Below are 20,426 nucleotides of genomic sequence, written 5' to 3'. Positions count from 1 at the left end.
TAATAAAATGTTCCATTCCCACTCTTAAAATTTTCAAAAGCACAAAAGAGCTGATTGGGAGAATTAATGTGAATGCTAATCTAATGCTGTGTTAGGAAGAATTGTCATACTGTTGCTAGGATGCTATATATTTTTATTTGAAGCAGTGCATGATATATTCAAAGATATATTAAATGTTTTAATTAAACTGGTCATATGTCATGGCTCCCATGAAGTACTTCTGTCACTAAGCTCACAGATTAGAGGCATCTATGCTTCAGTTTAATGTTGAATAATATTTTGGTCTTGTTTTTAGAGTGTTTAGATTTGAGAAATTTTTTAATGGATTTTCTATGTTTTGGTAGTTTGTGGCTATATGTGGATTTTTAAGCATGGAAGCACTGACACACAATACCAGTTTTGGGGCACAAGCAAACAAAATATTTATAATTGCAACAAAATCCCATTTTTTAAAAGAAAAATGTGTCAGTAAAGCTAGAAATACATTTCTTTAAGTCTATCATTTCTTGCCATGAAGACACAAGTCTATTTTTACCAGTTCTAAATACATTATTCTAAAATTATTGGATTCTGGAAATAATTCCTCTAAATGTATTTCTTCCAAATAGAAATAACACATCCAAATAATTTTATCTCAGACCCACAAAGCTCTTTTCTCAAACTACATACTGTTTTCTTCCCAATGCCTTCTAAAGTTATTTCCCACTCATTTCTCCCCTGTGATGAAATAATTAGCTCCCTTTCTCTCTTTCTGTTTCTGAATTTCCTAACCCTTTCTTTCTTCTTTCTTCTTCTTACTTCTTTAAGTCAGGATTTCTAATACTTTTTTTTAAATCTCCAGTTGAATGAGTTTCTCAAAGTGCAAGGAAGTGTGAGTGTGTATATATGAGGGAGGATTGTGCCTATGAATGGATTGTCAACTGGGAGACAAACTCTGCACCAAGTGGAAGATCAAACAGATTCCTGACAAACCTAGCAGACAACTTTGTCTCCCAAAAAGTAGAGAAGGGAACTAGGGGATTAGCCATTTTGGAGATAAAATGATAGAAGGTGTTGAAGCCATAGGAACCTTGGGAGGAAGTGATCATGCAATATTGGAATTCAATATTATGGAAGCACAAGAAATAGAACACAGTTAAACTAGAGTCTTGGACTTCAAAGGAGCTAATTTCAGTAAACTTAGAGAAGGTTTGGGAAGGATTCCATGGATGAGAATCCTCCAGGGGAAAACAACTCAAGAGGCTTGGGAAATTTTGAAAAGTGAGATAATAAAGGCCCAGTCTAGCACAATACTAACAAAGAAGAAAAATAACAGCTCTCAAAATAAACCAGCATGGCTGCATAAAGAACTCTCTGATCAATTGAAAGATAAAAAGGACAAGTATAGAAAGTGGAAAGAGGGGCACATAACTAAGTCAGAATATCAGCAAATAGCCCGAGCCTCCAAAGATGAAGTGAGAAAAGCCAAGGCTCAGAATGAACTAAGGCTTGCAACCAAAGTCAAAAATAACAAAAAAAGCTTCTTTCAACATGTAAAAAACAAGAAAAAAGTGAAGGAAACGATTGGTCCATTAGTGGGTAAAAGTGGCAAGAAGGTGACAAGTAACAGGGAGAAAGCAGAACTATTTAACTCATTTTTCGCATCTGTCTATATACAAAGGGAAAAAACAGACCAACTATCAAACATAGTGCCATAAAAAACAAAATAGAAATACAAGTTAAGATAGGCAAGAAAATGGTAAGTGAAGACCTGTCCAGCCTAGACGAGTTCAAATCACCAGGACCAGATGGATTACATCCCAAGGTTTTAAGAAACTGGCAGATGTGATCTCAGAACCACTGAACTATATTTTTCAGAGATCCTAGAGCACCGGGGAACTACTAGAGGACTGGAAAAGAGCTGATGTAGTTCCCATCTTCAAAAAAGCGGAAAAAAGAACCCAGGAAATTACAGACCTATCAGCCTGACCTCAATACCTGGGAAGATTCTGGAAAAGATAATCAAACAATGAATCAGTGAACACCTACAGGCAAACAAAGTCATTACTAAAAGCCAGCATGGGTTTGTCAAAAACAGATCATGCCAGACAAATCTTATTGCATTCTTTGACCAAGTGACAAAATTAGTGGACCAGAGGAATGCTGTGGATATAATTTACTTGGATATCAGTAAGGCATTTGACAAAGTAGACCACAGCCTACTACTTGAGATGATAGAAAAATGCGGGTTAGACAGCATCACCATCAGATGGATCCATAGCTGGCTGACCGGCCATACTCAGCGTGTGGCCCTCAATGGAACTGCATCTACATGGAGGGAAGTTGTAGTGGGTTGTCTCAGGGCTCTGTTCTGGGCCCAGTGCTCTTCAACATCTATATCAACGATTTGGACGAGGGGATAGATGGGGAACTCATCAAATTTGCAGACGACACCAAGCTGGCAGGAATAGCCAACACTCCAGAAGACAGGCTTAGGATACAGGAGGATCTGGACAGACTTGAACACTGGGCGCTATCTAACAAAATGAAATTCAATGGTGAAAAAAGTAAGGTTCTACATTTAGGCAAGAAAAACAAATGTACAGGGCTACCTTGCTCAATAGTAGTAACTGTGAGAGGGACCTCAGAGTCCTAGTGGACAATCATTTAAATATGAGCCAGCAGTGTGCTGCAGCTGCCAAAAAAGCCAACACAGTGCTAGGCTGCATTAACAGGGATAGAATCAAGATCACATGAAGTATTAATACCACTTTACAATGCCTTGGTAAGGCCACACTTGGAATACTGTATCTAGTTTTAGTCACCACGATGTAAAAAAGATGTTGAGACTCTAGAAAGAGTACAGAGAAAAGCAACAAAGATGATTAGGGGACTGGAGGCTAAAACATATAAGGAACGGTTGCTGGAATTGGGTATGTCTAGTTTAACAAAGAGAAGGACGAGGGGGGACGTGATAGCAGTGTTCCAATATCTCAGGGGCTGCCACAAAGAAGAGGGAGTCAAGCTATTTTCCAAAGCGCCTGAAGGCAGGATAAGGAGCAATGGGTGAAAACTAACCAAAGAGAGAAGCAATCTAGAACTAAGGAGAAACTTCCTGACAGTTAGAACAATTAACCAGTGGAACAACTTGCCTCCAGAAGTGGTGAATGCGCCAACAGTGGAAGTTTTTAAGAAGAAACTGGACAGCCATTTGTCCGAAATGGTATAGGGTTTCCTGCCTGAGCAGGGGGTTGGACTAGATGACCTCCAAGGTCCCTTCCAACATTATTATTATTATTATTATTATTATTATTATTATTATTATTATTATTATGGTATTTTATGATATGTCTAATGTTTTATAAAGCATAATGGTGTTCTTAAGGGTTCCTTTGAAAGTAAATTAATTTTGTCTACAGTTTTGGAAAGTTCACCTTGTAATAAATTTCAAAGCCTACAGATGGAACAATGAAATGCAGTCTAAAGTGAAAAAGAGTTTTAATTAACCTTTGGGAGATACTGATTATGAAATTGAAATTGCTGGAGTCCTTGGGAAGAAAGTCAATGATGATTTAAATGAATTCAGAAATGAACATTCTTTTCATTTGTTAGTTCTGGAACCTCAATCTTTTGTTTTATATATGGAATAATTCTATATAACATTTAATGGTACCTTGGAATTTTAAATCACAGTTTTCTTTTTTAAAGATAACTTGGGCCTCTGACATTGAATGCATTCTGAAAGCTGTACAGGTAATCCTCGAGTTATGACAGTTCACTTAGCAACCATTTGAAGTTACAACATAACCCCCCCCAAGTACTTACGACACAGTCCTGAAGTTACAAATGTTGCAGCACCACGGCAGTCATTCACCCTTACGAACGACCGCAGAGGCACTGCAACATTTATCCTGCCTATTTCCACCCCACCCCTGGCTGGGTCTCCACTGGACCTGTGCATATTCACTTTGCAAAGATCTAGCGAGCCTTCGGTTTCTTGGCCAACTTCAATGCTTCAGGCCTTTGGTGCATCTGCAGAGAATGGAGGACTAAAGTACTGCAAGATCGCGAGAGATCTCATGCTACTGATCTTGTGTGATGTCATGGTACCTTAGATCTCTGTTCTCTGCATACAGATGCCTGAACGAGATCTGCAGCAAAAGGCTTGGCAAACAAAGAGAAGGCCTGAAGCACTAAAGCCTTACCTTCATTTGCAAAGCCTTTTGCCATCTTTGCAAAAAGCCTTTGCCGCTGAGAATGGAGGCCGGGAGGGGTGCGCGGGTCCCTCCAGGCCTCTGTTTATGGTGGCAAAGTCCGGCCTTTGCAGCCCCAGACTCCGTTCTCAGTGACAAAGGCTGGCCTTTGCCACCAAAAACGATGGCCCTGAGGGACACACATGCCCTTTCTGCCCTCTGTTCTCAGCAATAAAGGCTTTTTGCAAAGACGACCGGAACCTATAGGGACGCAATCTCCCATCCCTGCAGGCCTCGGCAATCCTTTCCTCAAGGCCAAACTGTGGCAGAGAGGCTGGAGAAGAGACAGCTCCCTTGATCATGGATGGGTGGGAGCGAGAAGCATGAAATAGTGTTCAGGGGAGCCTTGGGTGGTCAGAAGCACTAGCCCCCCCCCCCATGGCCTTCCTTACCCTGAGATATCTCGTGTACTTAACGGCCTGCACATTTGATTTTCAGATGCGTGGGCAAAAGCAGGGAGTGAGCACATTCAAGTTATGTGATTCACTCCTACAAATCCTCAGGTTATGAATGTAATTGGCAGGCTCCATTACATTTGTGACTCGAGATTACCTGTATAAAGACATGTATTAATGCTGAGTTATACTTAAAAATATTATGCTTCTAAGTTGCAAAATTCTATTTTCTCTTAGTGGTTTTCTTTTTTACTTTTGATAAATACGGTAGCTTACCTTTACTATAATCCCTTTTTCTTTATATACATAATATTGTGTCTTGTAAATGAAGTGAATGATATTAAAAGCTTTTATGCACATTGCATGTGTTCATTTTCAAAAGACGTAGGATTTCCTCTTTTCTTTTTTTGTGGGTCGATTTTATGGGCCAGTTAAGTTCCCGTAGAGAATGAATAAGGAGAAACTGGAAATGATTCAGTATTTCTCCCCAAAACTATTTGCTCTAAGAGTAATGACACATCTTGTTTAACAATACAAAATACTTTGTTAAGGGAATATTATATCTCCTTCTCCACTCAGATAGAGAACATGTTGCTCAGGATAAGAGATTTTGAAAGCAGCAGTGTTTGCAACAACATTGTCTTCCAATATAAACTATATGGTGAGACAGAATGGCAGTAGATGGTCTTGCATCTCTGTGCCATATTATGGGATTCTCCAATCTAACATTGTTCCTGGATGATCAGATGGCAGTGGTGGCCAAGAATTCCATTGCTGATTTTCAGCTTCTGTGCCAATTCTCTGATTTTTTAGGAAAATGGATCATCTCCTGTCAGGATGAAGTAGAAATTATACCAAGATTATTGTAATACAATATGTTCTTGCTTTGCTCTTCAAACAGTTTGCAAACTGCAAGCAGATTAGCTTTTTATTTGTTTTCAGGCTTTAACAGCTTGGCATCTAAAAAGCCACTTTCTACTCTATGAAAATACCACAGCTCCAGAAATTCATCTGAAGATGTAGTACTTTTTGCTTCTAGAGGAAAAGGGAGGTGGTATTTTGAGTTGCAGCAACCTGAAGAATTCTCCCCAGTTGGGTTGCTGCATTTGTTACAGAGGGTTTTTTGTAATAAACCTATACTTTTATCAGAGCTTTCAGTGCTCAATGCTAATTATTGTTTTAATAGAGATCCATGCCTTATTCTAGCTTATCCTCAGCTTTTTTAAATAGTTAGAACCCGAATACCAGAAAGTAAGGCAATGAAAATTGTGTGAAAATGAAATAATAGTAAAATATTTGTGATAGTCAGTCAATGACAAAAAATTAAATATTGATGCCATGTAGATTTAAGAGGCATTTGTTTTACAGTGATGTGATTCTTTCTAGTTTAAATATGCTGAGGTTCAAGATTCTTATACAGTACTAATACTTTTTAAAAGTAAGGCGTACTTTTACATTTTCCGAGCAATCCTAGACCTCCTTTTTAACTTTTAGATATCATTCTCACTTAGGCTAAATAAAACAATTATATTTAGTAATTTAAGTAGAAATAACATACATACGTGTGTGTGTGTGTGTGTGTGTGTGTGTGTGTGTGTGTGTGTAGTCACATCATGGTATAAAGGACAAATCTGGAACTGATAGCACTAAGCCAAGGCTAGAGAAGTATACTTTCCTTCACTTCTTCATTGATAGAGAATCAAGATAGATACACATGCGGAAAATGTATTTATTAATTAATAATTAAATTATTAAATTTATATGTTGCCCAATGCTATCCACAATGAAATGAGGATTCTGATCAGTTGGCTTGGCCAATGACATACTTTGGAGAATCATAAAGGTAATATGATTTCACATCACCACTCTCCATCTACTTTTCAAACCATGTGTAAAGGAAAATGGACTACAAATTTATAGAAGATATTATTCTATAATGTCTTATAGACAAGGTGAAGTGAAATGCAACATCTTTAGTTGGCTTTAACCATTTTATTTTCAAAGCAAGAGATATTAGCCTTCTCTTCAGTATTTTTCTGCAGACAAAGTGCAGCTTAATCTTTACTTGAAAGAGAAATATCTTCAATTTTTGATATTTAGCATAGGATGGTGAAATTTCTTACAAAGAACTACAGCCAAGATGTCATACAGCACATTCACTTTTAGTTTTTTTTTCTTCCTCCCATTTTTCCATTGTCTGAGGAACTTTTACTATGGGATTCCTAATGAAACACTGTGGAGTCGCGGATAGGATAGGATAGGACAATAACAACCAAACAAATGTTCCACAATGCATTTACAAGTTAATCCTCATACTGAAAAGCCAGATGCTGGTTTTGTTTCTGCATAATTTCAAGTATTATCTTGTTTCTTATGGATAGTTAAAAGCACCAAGTTAGCAGCTTAACAGTTTGACTCATGGCTGATATTGAGTGATCAGCAAATACTGATTCAATCCCTGTGAATTACTTGGGTTTGTCTTATTAGCACTCTAATTTTCTTATTGCTCATCTTTTGTGTGAGTGTATGTGCCTTCGAGTCAATCTTGATTCCTGGCAACTGTCTGGACAAGCCCCTGTAATTTTCTTGACTTAGAGAGTGCGACTGACTGGCCCAAAATTAGCCTGATGGCTTCATGCATAAGGTAGAATTAGAACGTAAGGTCTCCTGGTTTCTAGCCTAGCATCTTTAACCACTATACCAAACTGGCTTTCTGACTTGATACAAAGCATACAACTCCCCAAGGACAGCTATTGCTAGCATATAATGGAGCAAATAAAAAAAAACTACCATATTTGAAAGCTTCTTGATTAATGTGCTGTTTGATTATGGTGATTGTGTGATTAAAAAATGCATCTTTCCCAGATCTCTCATATATAATAATTCTTTTCAAGTTTCTTTGAAGCTTTAAAATACATTCTATGATAATTGCATTAATGCACTATATTCACTTATAAATGTTGTCAAATTTATGAATAAAACAGATTTCTTACATACATTTAAGTAGAACTCTAAACACCAGAATATTATTCTGCCACCATATTTTAAAAACGTAACTCAATAATTCTATTTCCATTACCTTTTTTCTGACAAATTGTACAGTTGTTTGTGCTAATAGAAAATTTACACTTGAAGAACCTTCATAAAATATATGATTTAGAGCCTGCTATTTTGATTCAAAATTAAACCTGTGAGGCAGCAGATTCATTTCCCATCATTTTTTTAATGTATTTTCTATTCAAATAATTTCCTTTTTGGGTTCTATTTCTTTTTCTGGATTCCATTAATTATCATCAGCATGCAATGCTATTTATTAATCAACTTATTAAAGATATCTGATCTAATCACAGATAACTGATATACCTCCCAACATTTGGATTAAAATAACAACAGCAACAAAATAGAATAGTAACTCCTGACCTATGTATATTCTTAGTTATTTATTTATTCATTCATTTATTTAACTTATATGCTGCCCATCTTGCCAAAGGCAATTCTGGGCAGTTTGCAGTCACTCAGTATAAAAACATTAAAACAACAGAAACATTAAAATTAAATTAAAAATTGGTCAAAATGGAGAGGTAGGGAGCAAAATGCAGATGGGGAGAGAGGGGTGTGAATCTCACCTTGAGGGCACAGTGCTTTTCTATTGAAAATACAGAATAAAAATCAAATCACCAAAACTAGCATAGGGGTCTCCAAAAATGCTGGCTGGAGAATTCTGGGAGTTGAAGTCTACCAAGTCTTAAAGTTGCCAAGTTTGGAGACCCCTGAACTGGCAAAATATATAATTCTGTTGATGCTTTCTTCAATTAGAGATTATTTAATGCTTATCAAAAAAAAAATTCTAATCTTTCTCTGATTTTCTCTTATTCTTATGTCTAGTTTGTGAGGCCACATTTTTTGAGATGTTGAACTAATATCTACGCAAAGTATCATTTTAAATGTGCTTAGCATTTTAGAAGAATGGGAATTGCTTTTTTTTTTTTTTTTTTAAAAAACCCTAATATTCCCTGTACCATGTTTCCCCAAAAATAAGCCTGGGCTTTATATTTATTTTTGGTCCAAAAGACCCATTAGGGCTTATTTTTGGAGGATGTCTTATTTTTTTCACCAAAAGGCCCAGCCAGGCTTGCGCTCCTTCCCACCAGGAGACTCAGGTTTCCCTCAGTGGGGGAGAAAGGCTTTGGAAACTGCCTTTTCATTTACATTCATCATCAATATTGTAATCCGTCCCTTTATTTTTCAAAAAAATGATTTGTATTTATCACGATTAGCCTCCTTGATCGCCAATGGGAAGTTGAACACGCCTGCAAAGCAATGGTGCGCCCTGAGCGAGGAAGCTGCAAAGCTGCTTTGTGGGTGTGTCTGTATTTCCGTGGCTCATGTGCAGAATTCACACCGCGCCTTCCCATTGGCAATCAAGGAGGCTAACAATAATAATAGTAATAATAATAATAATAATAATGATGATGATGATGATGGAAGGGACCTTGGAGGTCATCTAGTCCAACCCCCTGCTCAGGCAGGAGACCCTATATCAGTGATGGCGAACCTTTTAGAGACTGAGTGCCCAAACTGCAACCTAAAACCCACTTATGCATCATCGAGTGCCGGGTGGGTGTGGCCCATTGGCTGGGTGCGGCCAATTGGGTGGGCATGACCGATTGGGTGGGCATTGGGTGGTCTGCAGTGGTAATGGCAGACTGGGTGGGACTAAAAAGTTCAATCAATCAATTCCAACTTAGCAAGAACTTCTTTTTCCCACGAGAAATTGACTGAACCTTTTTTTTTTTTTTTTTGCATATGGCGGCAGAGGCCTAAAGTGAAAAGGTTTTATAAAACCCAGCTGAAGGCCTAGGACTGGGGCGACGATGTGCGTGCCCACAGAGAGGGCTCTGAGTGCCGCCTCTGGCACCAATGCCATAGGTCCGCCATCACTGCTGTATACCATTTCGGACAAATGGCTGTCCAGTCTCTTCCTAAAAACTTCCAGTGTTGGAGCATTCACTGCTTCTGGAGGCAGGTTGTTCCACTGGTTAATTGTTCTAACTGTCAGGAAGTTTCTCCTTAGTTCTAGGTTGCTTCTCTCTTTGGTTAGTTTCTATCCGTTGCTTCTTGACCTGCCTTCAGGCGTCTTGGAGAATAGCCTGACTCTCTCTTCTTTGTGACAAATCCTGAGATATTGGAACACTACTATCATGTCCTCTCTCGTCCTTCTCTTCATCAAACTAGACATACCCAATTCTAGCAATTGTTCCTTTATGGAATTTATAATAACTTTCTAAAATCATTATTAATTAGCTTTTTGCGGTTCATTTCATTTTTTAAAAGTTCTTTAAGCTTTAGTTAAATGTTTCTTTTATTAATGACTGAAGGCAGAATCACCCAGACTTTTCAGAGTTTCAAGTCTCTAATAGCTGAAAAATAGTTAACAAGCAATTTCTGAATGTGATTAGAAAAGTAGGCAAGCTTGGTGCCCTTTTAAAAGAGCAAGTTTAATATGGTTTGAGCAAGATGACTATTCCCTACTCTGAACCCACCAGAGACTGCTACCTTGCAGTCTCCTCACAAGGAAGAACTGTCCAGAACACTTGTGGCCAATTGCCCATCATCACTTTGTCTGGAGAATTTTGAAAAATTGTTCTGCTCTCCAGCTCTTTATTCTTTACCATGGTCACTGACTCTGCTTTTTGTGGAGATGTCTTCAGTCTACTATTTCTTCCTCCAGAAGTCAGTCTCTAGAATTGTATACTGTAATTAATTGTCACTTGGTTTTGAGTTCTTTTTCAGCTTCCAGGTTCCTTAGGTCTATCATTCCATTTAATTCAGATGTTTATGGACAGACATTTTGCCTATGATTTGCTCATTAATATATTTTCTTTCATGTTGGACATTAAATATATAATCACTTTCTTCGATGAGAGATGAGCAGTGTGTGGTTGTCCAGGTAATATTGAAATATTTGGACAGCTATTATTTGCCAACCCTTTTTACTCACTCATCTCTAAAAATGCACCTGATCAGCACTTTTGTTCCTCTTTTTCAAGCATAACTGATTCTCAATAATGTTTTGTGCTGTAATTTGCAATGTTGTGTCATCTACTTGAATTTTGTAATCTCAGGATGTAGGATAAGGAGTGGTTTCAGTTAAAGAGTAATGTACATATCAACATTCCTGTCTGTTTTGTGTTGATCAGGCTACACCTAAAACATTCGAGTTCCACAAATAAAAAAACGTTGCTTTCTGCTTTCTCTCCTCTGAACATGCTGTAGTTTCTTAACCACATGGTAGGGACCTGGAAGGAAAAATATGCAAGATACAATTAGAGGGCTGAAAGTGAGAAGATTGCAAGGAGATATGATTGTTCTCTTCAAGTACCTGGAGGGCTATCATATGAAACATAGGGCAGACATGTTAAAAATATAGGCTCAAATAAGAAGGATGCAAATTTTGGGTGAATATCAAGGTAAAACCTATAATATAAACTGCTATTCTACGGTAGAACAGACTTATTCAGGAAATAGTAGGCTTTTCTTGACGGAAATTTGATAGCTATTTGTTTGGGAAACTGTGATCCAGGATTTCTGTAATAGATATGAAGTTGAACTGGAAGATTTTCAGAGACCCTTTGAATCCTAGCATTCTATGATTCCATAATTTAAAATAATGCTATTTTTGCAGCAATTTCCTGCTTTCATAAAATGTTTCATTCAGTTACTCTTATCAACCACATAACAAAAATCATGGAATCGCAGCAATTTCCTGCTTTCATAAAATGTTTCATTCAGTTACTCTTATCAACCACATAACAAAAATCATGGAATTGCATGACTTCATCAAGATAGTTTGTCTTAATTGTTAATCTAAAGAGCCTTCTGATACTTCAAAATGAACAATTATAGTAACGTTAGTCTTAGTTACTAAGTATATTGTCCTTGTCAGGTGGCTAGCTTACACTACCGTCCATGTACATGAACATCAGTTTGGGTGCCAAATTAATGATAATGAAGTCAAGTGCTTGCAAGAATTAGTTCTCAGTGATTTTAAAAAATACACTTGATGTTTTGATGCAAGAATTCAGAAATTAACTCATAGCTCTCCTGCATAAAGAAGAAAGTGATTATTTAATAATAGGCCAATTTAAAGTTGGTTGTGGCAGATATTTAAGCGGGTTTTAAAAACCTATTTCAATTCCACCTTTCATTAATTAGATACTTTTATGTTTGCACTTTTAAAATGTGTGAGGCATAGAAACAGTTGGTAGTTTATTTATGCGTGTTTTAACTGCTTTAAACTTCAGATTATTTGATTTGTTAACAGAAGCAAACTTTGGACTAAATTAAAGAATTTGGTTCCTGACAGGCATTTTACATATCTAATGAGAGTACCATATTAAGATAGTATAATACAATTTAGATAAAACATAAAAGGTTCCCTTAGAGCTGACATTTCAATGAAATAACAGAGTTGCATCCTGGCCTCTACATTATTTAACCTTTGCCTTGATGAACTGAAGATCACACTAAGTCAGGTTGAGGGCCATTGTCCATTATTAGCTAAAAGGAAAATGTATGCATTATTATTTATGGATGATGCTGTTCTTTAATCTATTAAATTGGACTTGAAATATTGTATTGTCAAGAAAATCTATTGCAAATTAATTATGATAAAAATAAGATTTTGGTTTTTGGGGAAAAAATGAAAAAGTCTGTTTGGAAAATCCAAGATCATATAATCACACAACTTGGGAATTTTAGTTATTTGGCATTTTATTTAACCATGCTCTAACTTGGCAACATTGTAAGGCAAAACTTTTGAAAGCAAAATCTACTATGATGGCCTCACTTCAGTATTTTTACTCAAAAGAAGGAAAATGCTCCTGCAGCAATAATAGTTTTTAATGCCAGAATTACATCTCAAATTTGATATGGAGTTCCCATTTGGATCACATTTACACTTGCAGGTGAATTTTTAAAGATGTTTTTGAAGTGCCCTAAGCCGTAGTCCAAGTTCAGTTAATCTCTTGGGAACTGGGCAGTGCCCTCTGATAACAAAAGTTTGGTTAAGCACTATTAAGTTTTGGTTACAAATAATATGTTTCTAAGAACAAAGAAGGATTGCTTCAGGAAATCCCACACAAATCCTTTGTAGGTATGTGGCTTAAACAGGTGACTGAAACGATTAGTCAGATTGGCATTGTTCCTGATTATTTATTCTATAGGAATATGTCATCAGCAATTCATGGTATCAGACAAAGACTATGGGATAATTCAGTACAAGAATTAATGGACAAAGCCAAAGTATTGTGTTCACCTGCAACATCTGTAATTAATCATAGATATATTTTCAACTCTGTAAATATGTGAATAGCTTATGTTTAAGTAAATGCAGAACAGCCTTTTCAAAACCACATTAAATATGCTATGTAATTGATATCAAAAAATTCCACTTCTCAGTTTTTGTCCTATAATGGTACTGGTCCTGAAACAATGGATCATGTTTTATTGTATTGTGAATTTTATAAGATTCATCGGTAGAAAGTTATCTGCAGGATCCAATCTGGGTTGATCACTGTGACCAGAGATTTTGTCTTCCGAGCTTTTGGACTTCTGCTGGGGCCCCATCCTGAGGGAAGGTCCCTAGCAGAGTGTGTGGTGTTCTCTATGTGGTATTTGCAGTGCCTGTTGTATGTGGTTTTTTAGATGTTGATCGGGTGTATTAATGGCTGGCTTAGTCCAAAAGCATGAATCTGAAAGCTCGGAAGACTAAAACTCTGATCCCGGTGACTGACCCAGATTGGATCCTGGAACATTATCCTGGGACATATATATTCACTTTCATTTGTGAAAGTTATCTGACTTATTTTAAAATCTAAACTATGAAGAGATACTTCTAAGTATGTAAAAAATGTACTTGCAGATGTTAATCCTAAGATTACAGTGGCAACAGACAGATTTTAACCATAAAACAAGGCTTTTAGTAACAAATCAATGAGCTCAGGTTTAAATCTATTATATAATATCTATTAAATATTTTACTTGATAAACCGTTTTATCCAGTGCCAACTTTAAATAATGTTTATGCTTTTGGACTTTTAACCATATATAAAATTGATTATTTTATGATGCTCTGTGATTTAAATGCAATTTAAATTTTATTGTAGTTTATTGCTTATTTTTGTGTGAAGCATCTAAGAAATATTTACAGGCATATATGTTAAGCCTCATATTAATAAATAAATAGTATCATCCTATGTGCATTATAAATAGTAATGCCCTGTGTGCAGTATCAGAGTGCTGTATTACAAGAAATTGTAATATTTAATATTAGTTATGGTTAACATGTAAAATGATACAACTTTCTCTTTCTTCCCTTATCTAGGTTATTGCCATAGTTATGGATATATTTACAGATGTAGATATTTTCAAAGAAATTGTAGAAGCATCCACCAGAGGAATTTCAGTCTATCTCCTACTAGATGAATCAAACTTCAGCCATTTTCTTAAAATGACAGAGAAACAAGGTTGCCAAGTTCAAAGGCTCAGGGTAAGTCTAGAAATGTAATGTTTAATATATTGGGAATTCAAACAAATGAATGAAAAGTTTATATTCTGTTGCTTTATAATGTACAGATTATTAGAATGTTAAAGATGCATATTTCATGTTTATACTGTAATTACAAACTCTAGCTCAAAACACTTGTGAAGTAGTTTCTTTAGTTTTTGTTTTCTAAACCAGTAACTATTTTCTTCTCCCATCTTTTCTTTCTTCCACTCCTGGTCCAGTTTTCTCACTTATTTTCAGCTGAACGGTATATGCCTTAATGTGTACTGTTTGGTAGGTTGCATGAGTTTATTTTGATCTCTAAAAGATGCTTTAGGGCATGTGGGAGGACATGCATAGCACCTTTCTGCAATATCATAAAGCATGGCATTGTTCCATGATATCACAAACTTGTTACTTAAAGGCAATGTGGATAAGTGTAATGTTTCGTTCCTGCACACTCTGGTGCAAGATTGAATCTGAAATGCTGGACAGCCTTAAAATTTTGGGTAAAAGTTTGCTTACTGAAAAAAAGGAAATCTTTCCTTGCCCTCAAGATACTACAAATTGTGGTCTGCTGTGAATTAGAAAACAATGAAAAACCAAAGCCATGTAACAAAGAGAAGAGTGGTGGGAAAGAAATAATGGGAACAAAGTTTGCTAACAACTACCATGGGACTAAGAGGTTTTTTTTGGGGGGGGGGGTGTGCTTCAATAGGATTGTTTTTCTCAAAAAAAAAAGTTCTAAAACAGTTCATTTTCAAAATGTTTTCCAATTAAGCTGATGAATCTGACAATCCAAATATTTTGGCAAGTACTGACATGCTAGCTTTAACTGTGCACTAGTTGCTGAATAATAAATGGTTCATACAGAGATAATGAAGTTTCAAACAAATGAGATGTTTTATTATTGATTATAGATTATAACGGTGAGATAATTACTACTGGAAACTATGTGCTTTTACATTACTGTACTATTATTAATTTCTAGCATTTTTTTCCCAGTGACAAGATTACACTCTGATTCTATGCGCCACTAGAAAGGAAGAGTAGTACTGTGTACACTACTGCTGCTAATATTACTTTTAGTAGTAATAAAAATAATCACATTTCTAAAGTACATTTTATTGATGTCAGTGAGGTTGCGTAGGGTACCAATGTTAATATTTTGCATTTTCAGTTACAGCTCATTATTTTATGCCAACGTAAAGTTGATAACACATATTCTAATAATTATATTATTTAACAACGCTATCTGTAAAACATTCCAAAAGGAAATATTCCAGTTCATGTTACATATCAAATGTGTAGTGGTCTCAGTTGTTGTTTTCCGAAGTATGGTAAGATGATTAAAAATGATACACAGAAGATAATTTATATTCTATTTGGAGTATTCCTTCAGTGGACGGGTAGTCTCACATGTGGTGAGTGATGGCTGAGCAAACCTATTAGATTATGGAACTTTTTAAAAAGTCCATCATATATTGAAATGTAAATTCTTCTTCTACTATGAGTTCTTCCATCATTTATACTCTATTGCAAGTCAGTTTTGTTGCTTTGCTATTCAGAGTTAAGAGTTTTCACTGGCTGATGGAAGGCTTTAATGAAATGCCCAGAAAGTTAGGGAATCAATTTCCTGAGGAGGTATAAGTTCATTTTTTTCTAAACTGCCATTTGAAAGGAGCAAATATACATTTCTCCCACAAAACATACAATTAGTTTTGTTGTTTGACTTTTGTTGTCTTTGTTGTGGTTGTTCATTTTTATATTATTATGGTTATTTTTATTCAAGGTATCACAAAGGAGTTTGAGAACTATTAAAATAAATTATAACAACACTTTATATACATACATACATACATACATACATACATACATATTATAACAAATACCAAAAATGCACTAAAAGGACCAACAATGTCTGAAAACCTTCACAAAATAGCTATAGCTGGAATAATTATGCTAGTTTCGTATGTGTGAATTGTCCAATAGTCAAAGGATTATACCACACTGCCTTAGTGAGTCAGAGTGAATATATTAAATTGGTAGAGAAGTAGAAACAGTGATAAAATGTCCTCTCTCTGGGCTACCAGTTATTGCTTTATCATCATATATGGGGAAGGAGTGGCAGAAACCAATATTTTTATGGAATGGTAAACAAAAATATCCACTGGTGTTGCCATTCTATAGCCATTGCATTCTAGGATATCTACAGGATAAACTCCTATGTGGTGGCCGTTGAATCTGTGATGCAAGATCTTAATGGAAGCTGCAATTGAGATCATTGGGCATGTTTGATTTCTGAGTTTCCAGAATGCAGTCCAAGTTTTGACGGGAGAGAGTTTCCTTGGAGTTCTCTATGGCTATTCAGGGGTTATTAAATCAGTCTACTCAGGCACTTGATGGACCCAGATCAGTTTCAGAGAGAGAACTTGAAGTTAGTCCTGAAGCTTTACTTCATGGCTTGACTGATTCGTGCTGGGATGGAGCAGGTGATGGCAACTTTGGATTGAATGCTCCCGTACAGATACTGTGTTTGTGTAGATTGTGTAGGGCTTTGTGGTTTTTGAAGGAAGTCCTAGAGATAAAACAGCACAAGAGATGTTCAAAGTGTCCCTGGAGGAAAACAAAGAGTAAATTCAATCAAGCACGCATAGGAGCCTTTATTAAAGAGTATATTGTGACAATAAAAGCAGCAGCGTGTATTTATATTTCCATTCTTACTGCATCTGCAGATCATCAGCCTTCTTTAAGGCGACTTGATCCCTCCTAGGTAAGGAGGAGCCAGGGCAACCTTTGCAAGGTCACTATGAGAATTGAATTGTTGGATAAAGTCACTCAGAGTTGGCTCTGGCTGTTCAGAACCCATGGAGTTGCCTGAGATACGATCTTGCTTGGTTAGCTGGGAAGAACTTGAGCCTGTCAGTTCTTGGGACAGAGAACTTGTGGCTCGGAGTTCTGCCACCTATGTTCTAGACTTTTATTTCTCTAGATTGACTAGGGCCTCCCAGAAGATGACATGTAGGTAGATGCATGTGATGGTGAATGCTTCTTTGAGTGAGGGGACATTCCACCTGCTTTGAAGAATGTCCATAATATTTGCCCTTTCAAGAATTTTTGTCATCTTTGTGGCCAATTTCAGTTGGTGTTAACAGGGTATAAGTGAGATTGAGCTAACAGTTCCTCAATTATGGGGTATTACAAGGCTTGATGCTCTCACCTTCTGTTTCACATCTACATGAAACCACTATATGAGGTCATCTGTCAGTTTGGGGTCAAGTATCAGCATGAAACCCAATTAGGCATCTTGGTTCTGGGCTACCCAAGTGGTGCTATCTAAATCTTGTCCCCATGCCTGGAGGCTGTGCAGGTCGGGGCCCTGGAGGAGCCCGAAAGAAGCAGATTATTTAGATTCTTTTCAGTCAGGTTTCAAGATGGATTATAGTACTGAGATGGCATTGATCGTACTTTTTGATGACCTATGCTGGCCTTGGAATGGGGATCATTTATATCTTTATATCCATCTTAACTGAATAAGCATCATTCCTCGAAGACGGAAAATTAAATAAAAGTTAGGGTTAGAAGGAATCATAGTTGATCTATGCTACCAGCATTACTGTGTAACGCCGTGGCTGCTAGCTTTCTCACATCTGTCTAAAAGATTATATATGGAAACCATTTTCTGCATGCACACACTGCTGGTTAAATAAGTATTAAAATAATTTGTACTTGTAATAAGAACTTAAAATAATCTGTATTCCTAAACTCGCTCACTAGGCAATACATTTTACTGAACTCATTTAAAGATGTCTTAGGAAAAGAAAATACACGTCTAAGTGTGTGGTGTGTAATGGATTCCTAAAATGCAATTTTATGTATACCTGCTTAGTATTAAGCCTCTGGGGAGTTACTTCTAAGTAAATACATTTTGCATTGGGATGCAACTTCAGTAATACAACATTCGAGTTTTTTATGTTATGTTTTGCCTTCTTTTGCAGAACATGAGAGTACGTACTGTAAAAGGGCAAGATTATTTCTCCAAGTCAGGGGCAAAATTTCATGGAAAAATGGAGCAAAAGTTTCTTCTTGTTGACTGTAAGAAAGTTATGTATGGTACCTATAGGTAAGCATCTATACACTTATCTCTTTTCAGTATAAATGAAAATACTATATTTCTTTCTGTTATTCTGCTTGAGGATAATACCGCTTCTGTCAGTTAAAAGCTACCCAAGCGATAGTGTAGCATGTTGAGGATAAGGACAAGATTTATTTGGGATGTAAGTTTCAGGGCTTAAAGACTGTAATGAGTGAACCGTTGGCTTTTCTTTGGGGAGGGAAGGGAAGTCAGATTGTGAATTCCTTGGTGCTCTCTGAACTGGGTTGTTTTCTTGCAGAAGTTTCATTACCCAACAAGTACCATCAGAGCTAGAAGGGAATGGATGTTGCTCTCTGTTTATATACAGATAGCTTGCCCTGTCAGTGTTGGTGATGAAGTAGTAGTGAGGAAGTTACCTAGTTGGGTAATGAAATGCAAGAAAACAGCCAAACTCAGAGAGTACCAAGGGCCCACAGTTCAACTCTGAGCTACAAATATCTTCTTCTGTTGGAGGTCAGATTGATGAAATTAGCAGTGCAGTGTCACAACACAAACCCTACCCTTTTTACCCTCTCACCCCAATCTAGTAGTATCATCCATATGCCTATATCCACTCTGTCCTTAAGAGGTAGGGCAGTTGGGGGTATGTGTGAGACTGAAGAATTAAAATCAAATTCTGACATGTTTTTCCACACATATTTCAATTTTTTACACAGCTATGAAGTTTACTGTGTATTTTAAGGCAAGTAGCCTTTTTGCCTAATGTAATATTTCTGTTTAATAGGTGATAATTCATAGATGGTAAATGATAACAATATCTGTGAATCTAATTAGCAGGCATTGTTTAGAAAGTTCAGAGTGGCTGTCCTGAGATATTCTACTTTCCAGTGGCAGAACTGATCAAGTGCATTATCTATTTTTCTTTAATGGTGGCTCAGCATTTAATGTCCGCAGTTTATTTGTTTAATCCTGTACTTGTCATCTGGAACTATTTGGAAGAAGGAAATTAATATACATAAGGAGCAAACTATAAATGAATAATATATATAGTACCTTTCAGTTGGCCTTGACCTCTGACAACTGCTTGGACGTAGTTATTTTAGCAACATTTTTGGAGGCAGTTTGCCATTATCTTATTCCTAGGGCTGAGAGAAAGGACTGGCCCAAAGTCATCCTGCTGGGGTAGGAGTGTGTGTTTTCACTATAGTCTGGTCTTTAGAGTGATTCCCAGAAGATTGTACAGATTAATCAAAAAGAAACTGTCCCTTCCCCCTAAGGATCCTAGTCCAGTGGTGGCAAACCTATGGCACACGTGCCAGAGGCGGCACTTAGAGCCCTCTCTTTGGGCACGTACGCCGTTGCCCCAGCAGAGTTGGCCGGAGTAGCGGGCATGTGGCATTTAGAAGCGACAGGGCAGGAAGTGAGCAAGCAAGCGGCGTTGGCCCCCCGGGGATGCCCCAGAGATGGTGAGGGACTGGCTCTGGCCACGCTTACCCAGTCTACTGTGACCACAGCAGCCACACCCATCCAGTGGGCCACCCCCCCCCCTGAGGGCACCACAATGATGATGCAGCCCTGGCACTTTGCGATAAATAAGCGGGTTTTTAGGTTGCAGTTTGGACACTCAGCCTCTAAAAGGTTTGTCATCACTGTCCTAGTCTAATGAGGAAAAGGAATAAAAAGATAAAAGAAAAACAGTAAAAAAAAAAACTTTCTTGTTATTTAATTCCATTGTCCCATGTCCCACATTCTGAAATTGAACAGGTTTTAACTTTCTATGTAATATTGTTCCAGGTATTTCAAGGCTGCTTTTATATCCCTTCCATTGCCTTAGCTCAAGGCCAAAGACACATTTATTCCATCTATAATGCACCTCAAAGGAATTTATTATTTTTGTAATATCATACAAGGATCCTTTGATAATACTTTGTGCAAATGGGAATAATTAAAACATTAAAAGGAGAAATAAGTTTATGTCAGTGTTATATAATTATCCTATCAATATCATGCCCCCACGTTTAGATTAGTCCCAACATTGCTGGCCTTTTCAAAAGCATTGAAGAACTAGATGTGTTCCTGAGTAGGAGGGTTGTGAGGTTGTTGTTTGATTTGTTATAGATTGTTTTTTTATCTTGGTATTCATTATATATATAGTA

At 36.9% G+C, this 20,426-nt stretch overlaps 1 protein-coding gene across 2 annotated transcripts in view; it reads left to right on the top strand.

The window, feature by feature from the left end:
- Window positions 1-20,426, top strand: part of FAM83B (family with sequence similarity 83 member B) — a 57,860-nt gene that overhangs the window by 32,029 nt on the left and 5,405 nt on the right. For both annotated transcript variants that reach the window (XM_039320338.1, XM_039320340.1), the window contains exons 3-4: window positions 14,013-14,177; window positions 18,173-18,297. In XM_039320338.1, coding sequence (XP_039176272.1) covers window positions 14,013-14,177; window positions 18,173-18,297 — 290 coding nt within the window. The remainder of the gene's footprint in view (window positions 1-14,012; window positions 14,178-18,172; window positions 18,298-20,426) is intronic.

The sequence above is a fragment of the Crotalus tigris genome, unplaced genomic scaffold, assembly GCF_016545835.1.
Source record: "Crotalus tigris isolate CLP2741 ecotype Arizona unplaced genomic scaffold, ASM1654583v1 scf7180000023636.1099087, whole genome shotgun sequence".
NCBI classification, from domain to species: domain Eukaryota; kingdom Metazoa; phylum Chordata; class Lepidosauria; order Squamata; family Viperidae; genus Crotalus; species Crotalus tigris.
This window is presented reverse-complemented; position numbering and strand designations above follow the sequence as displayed.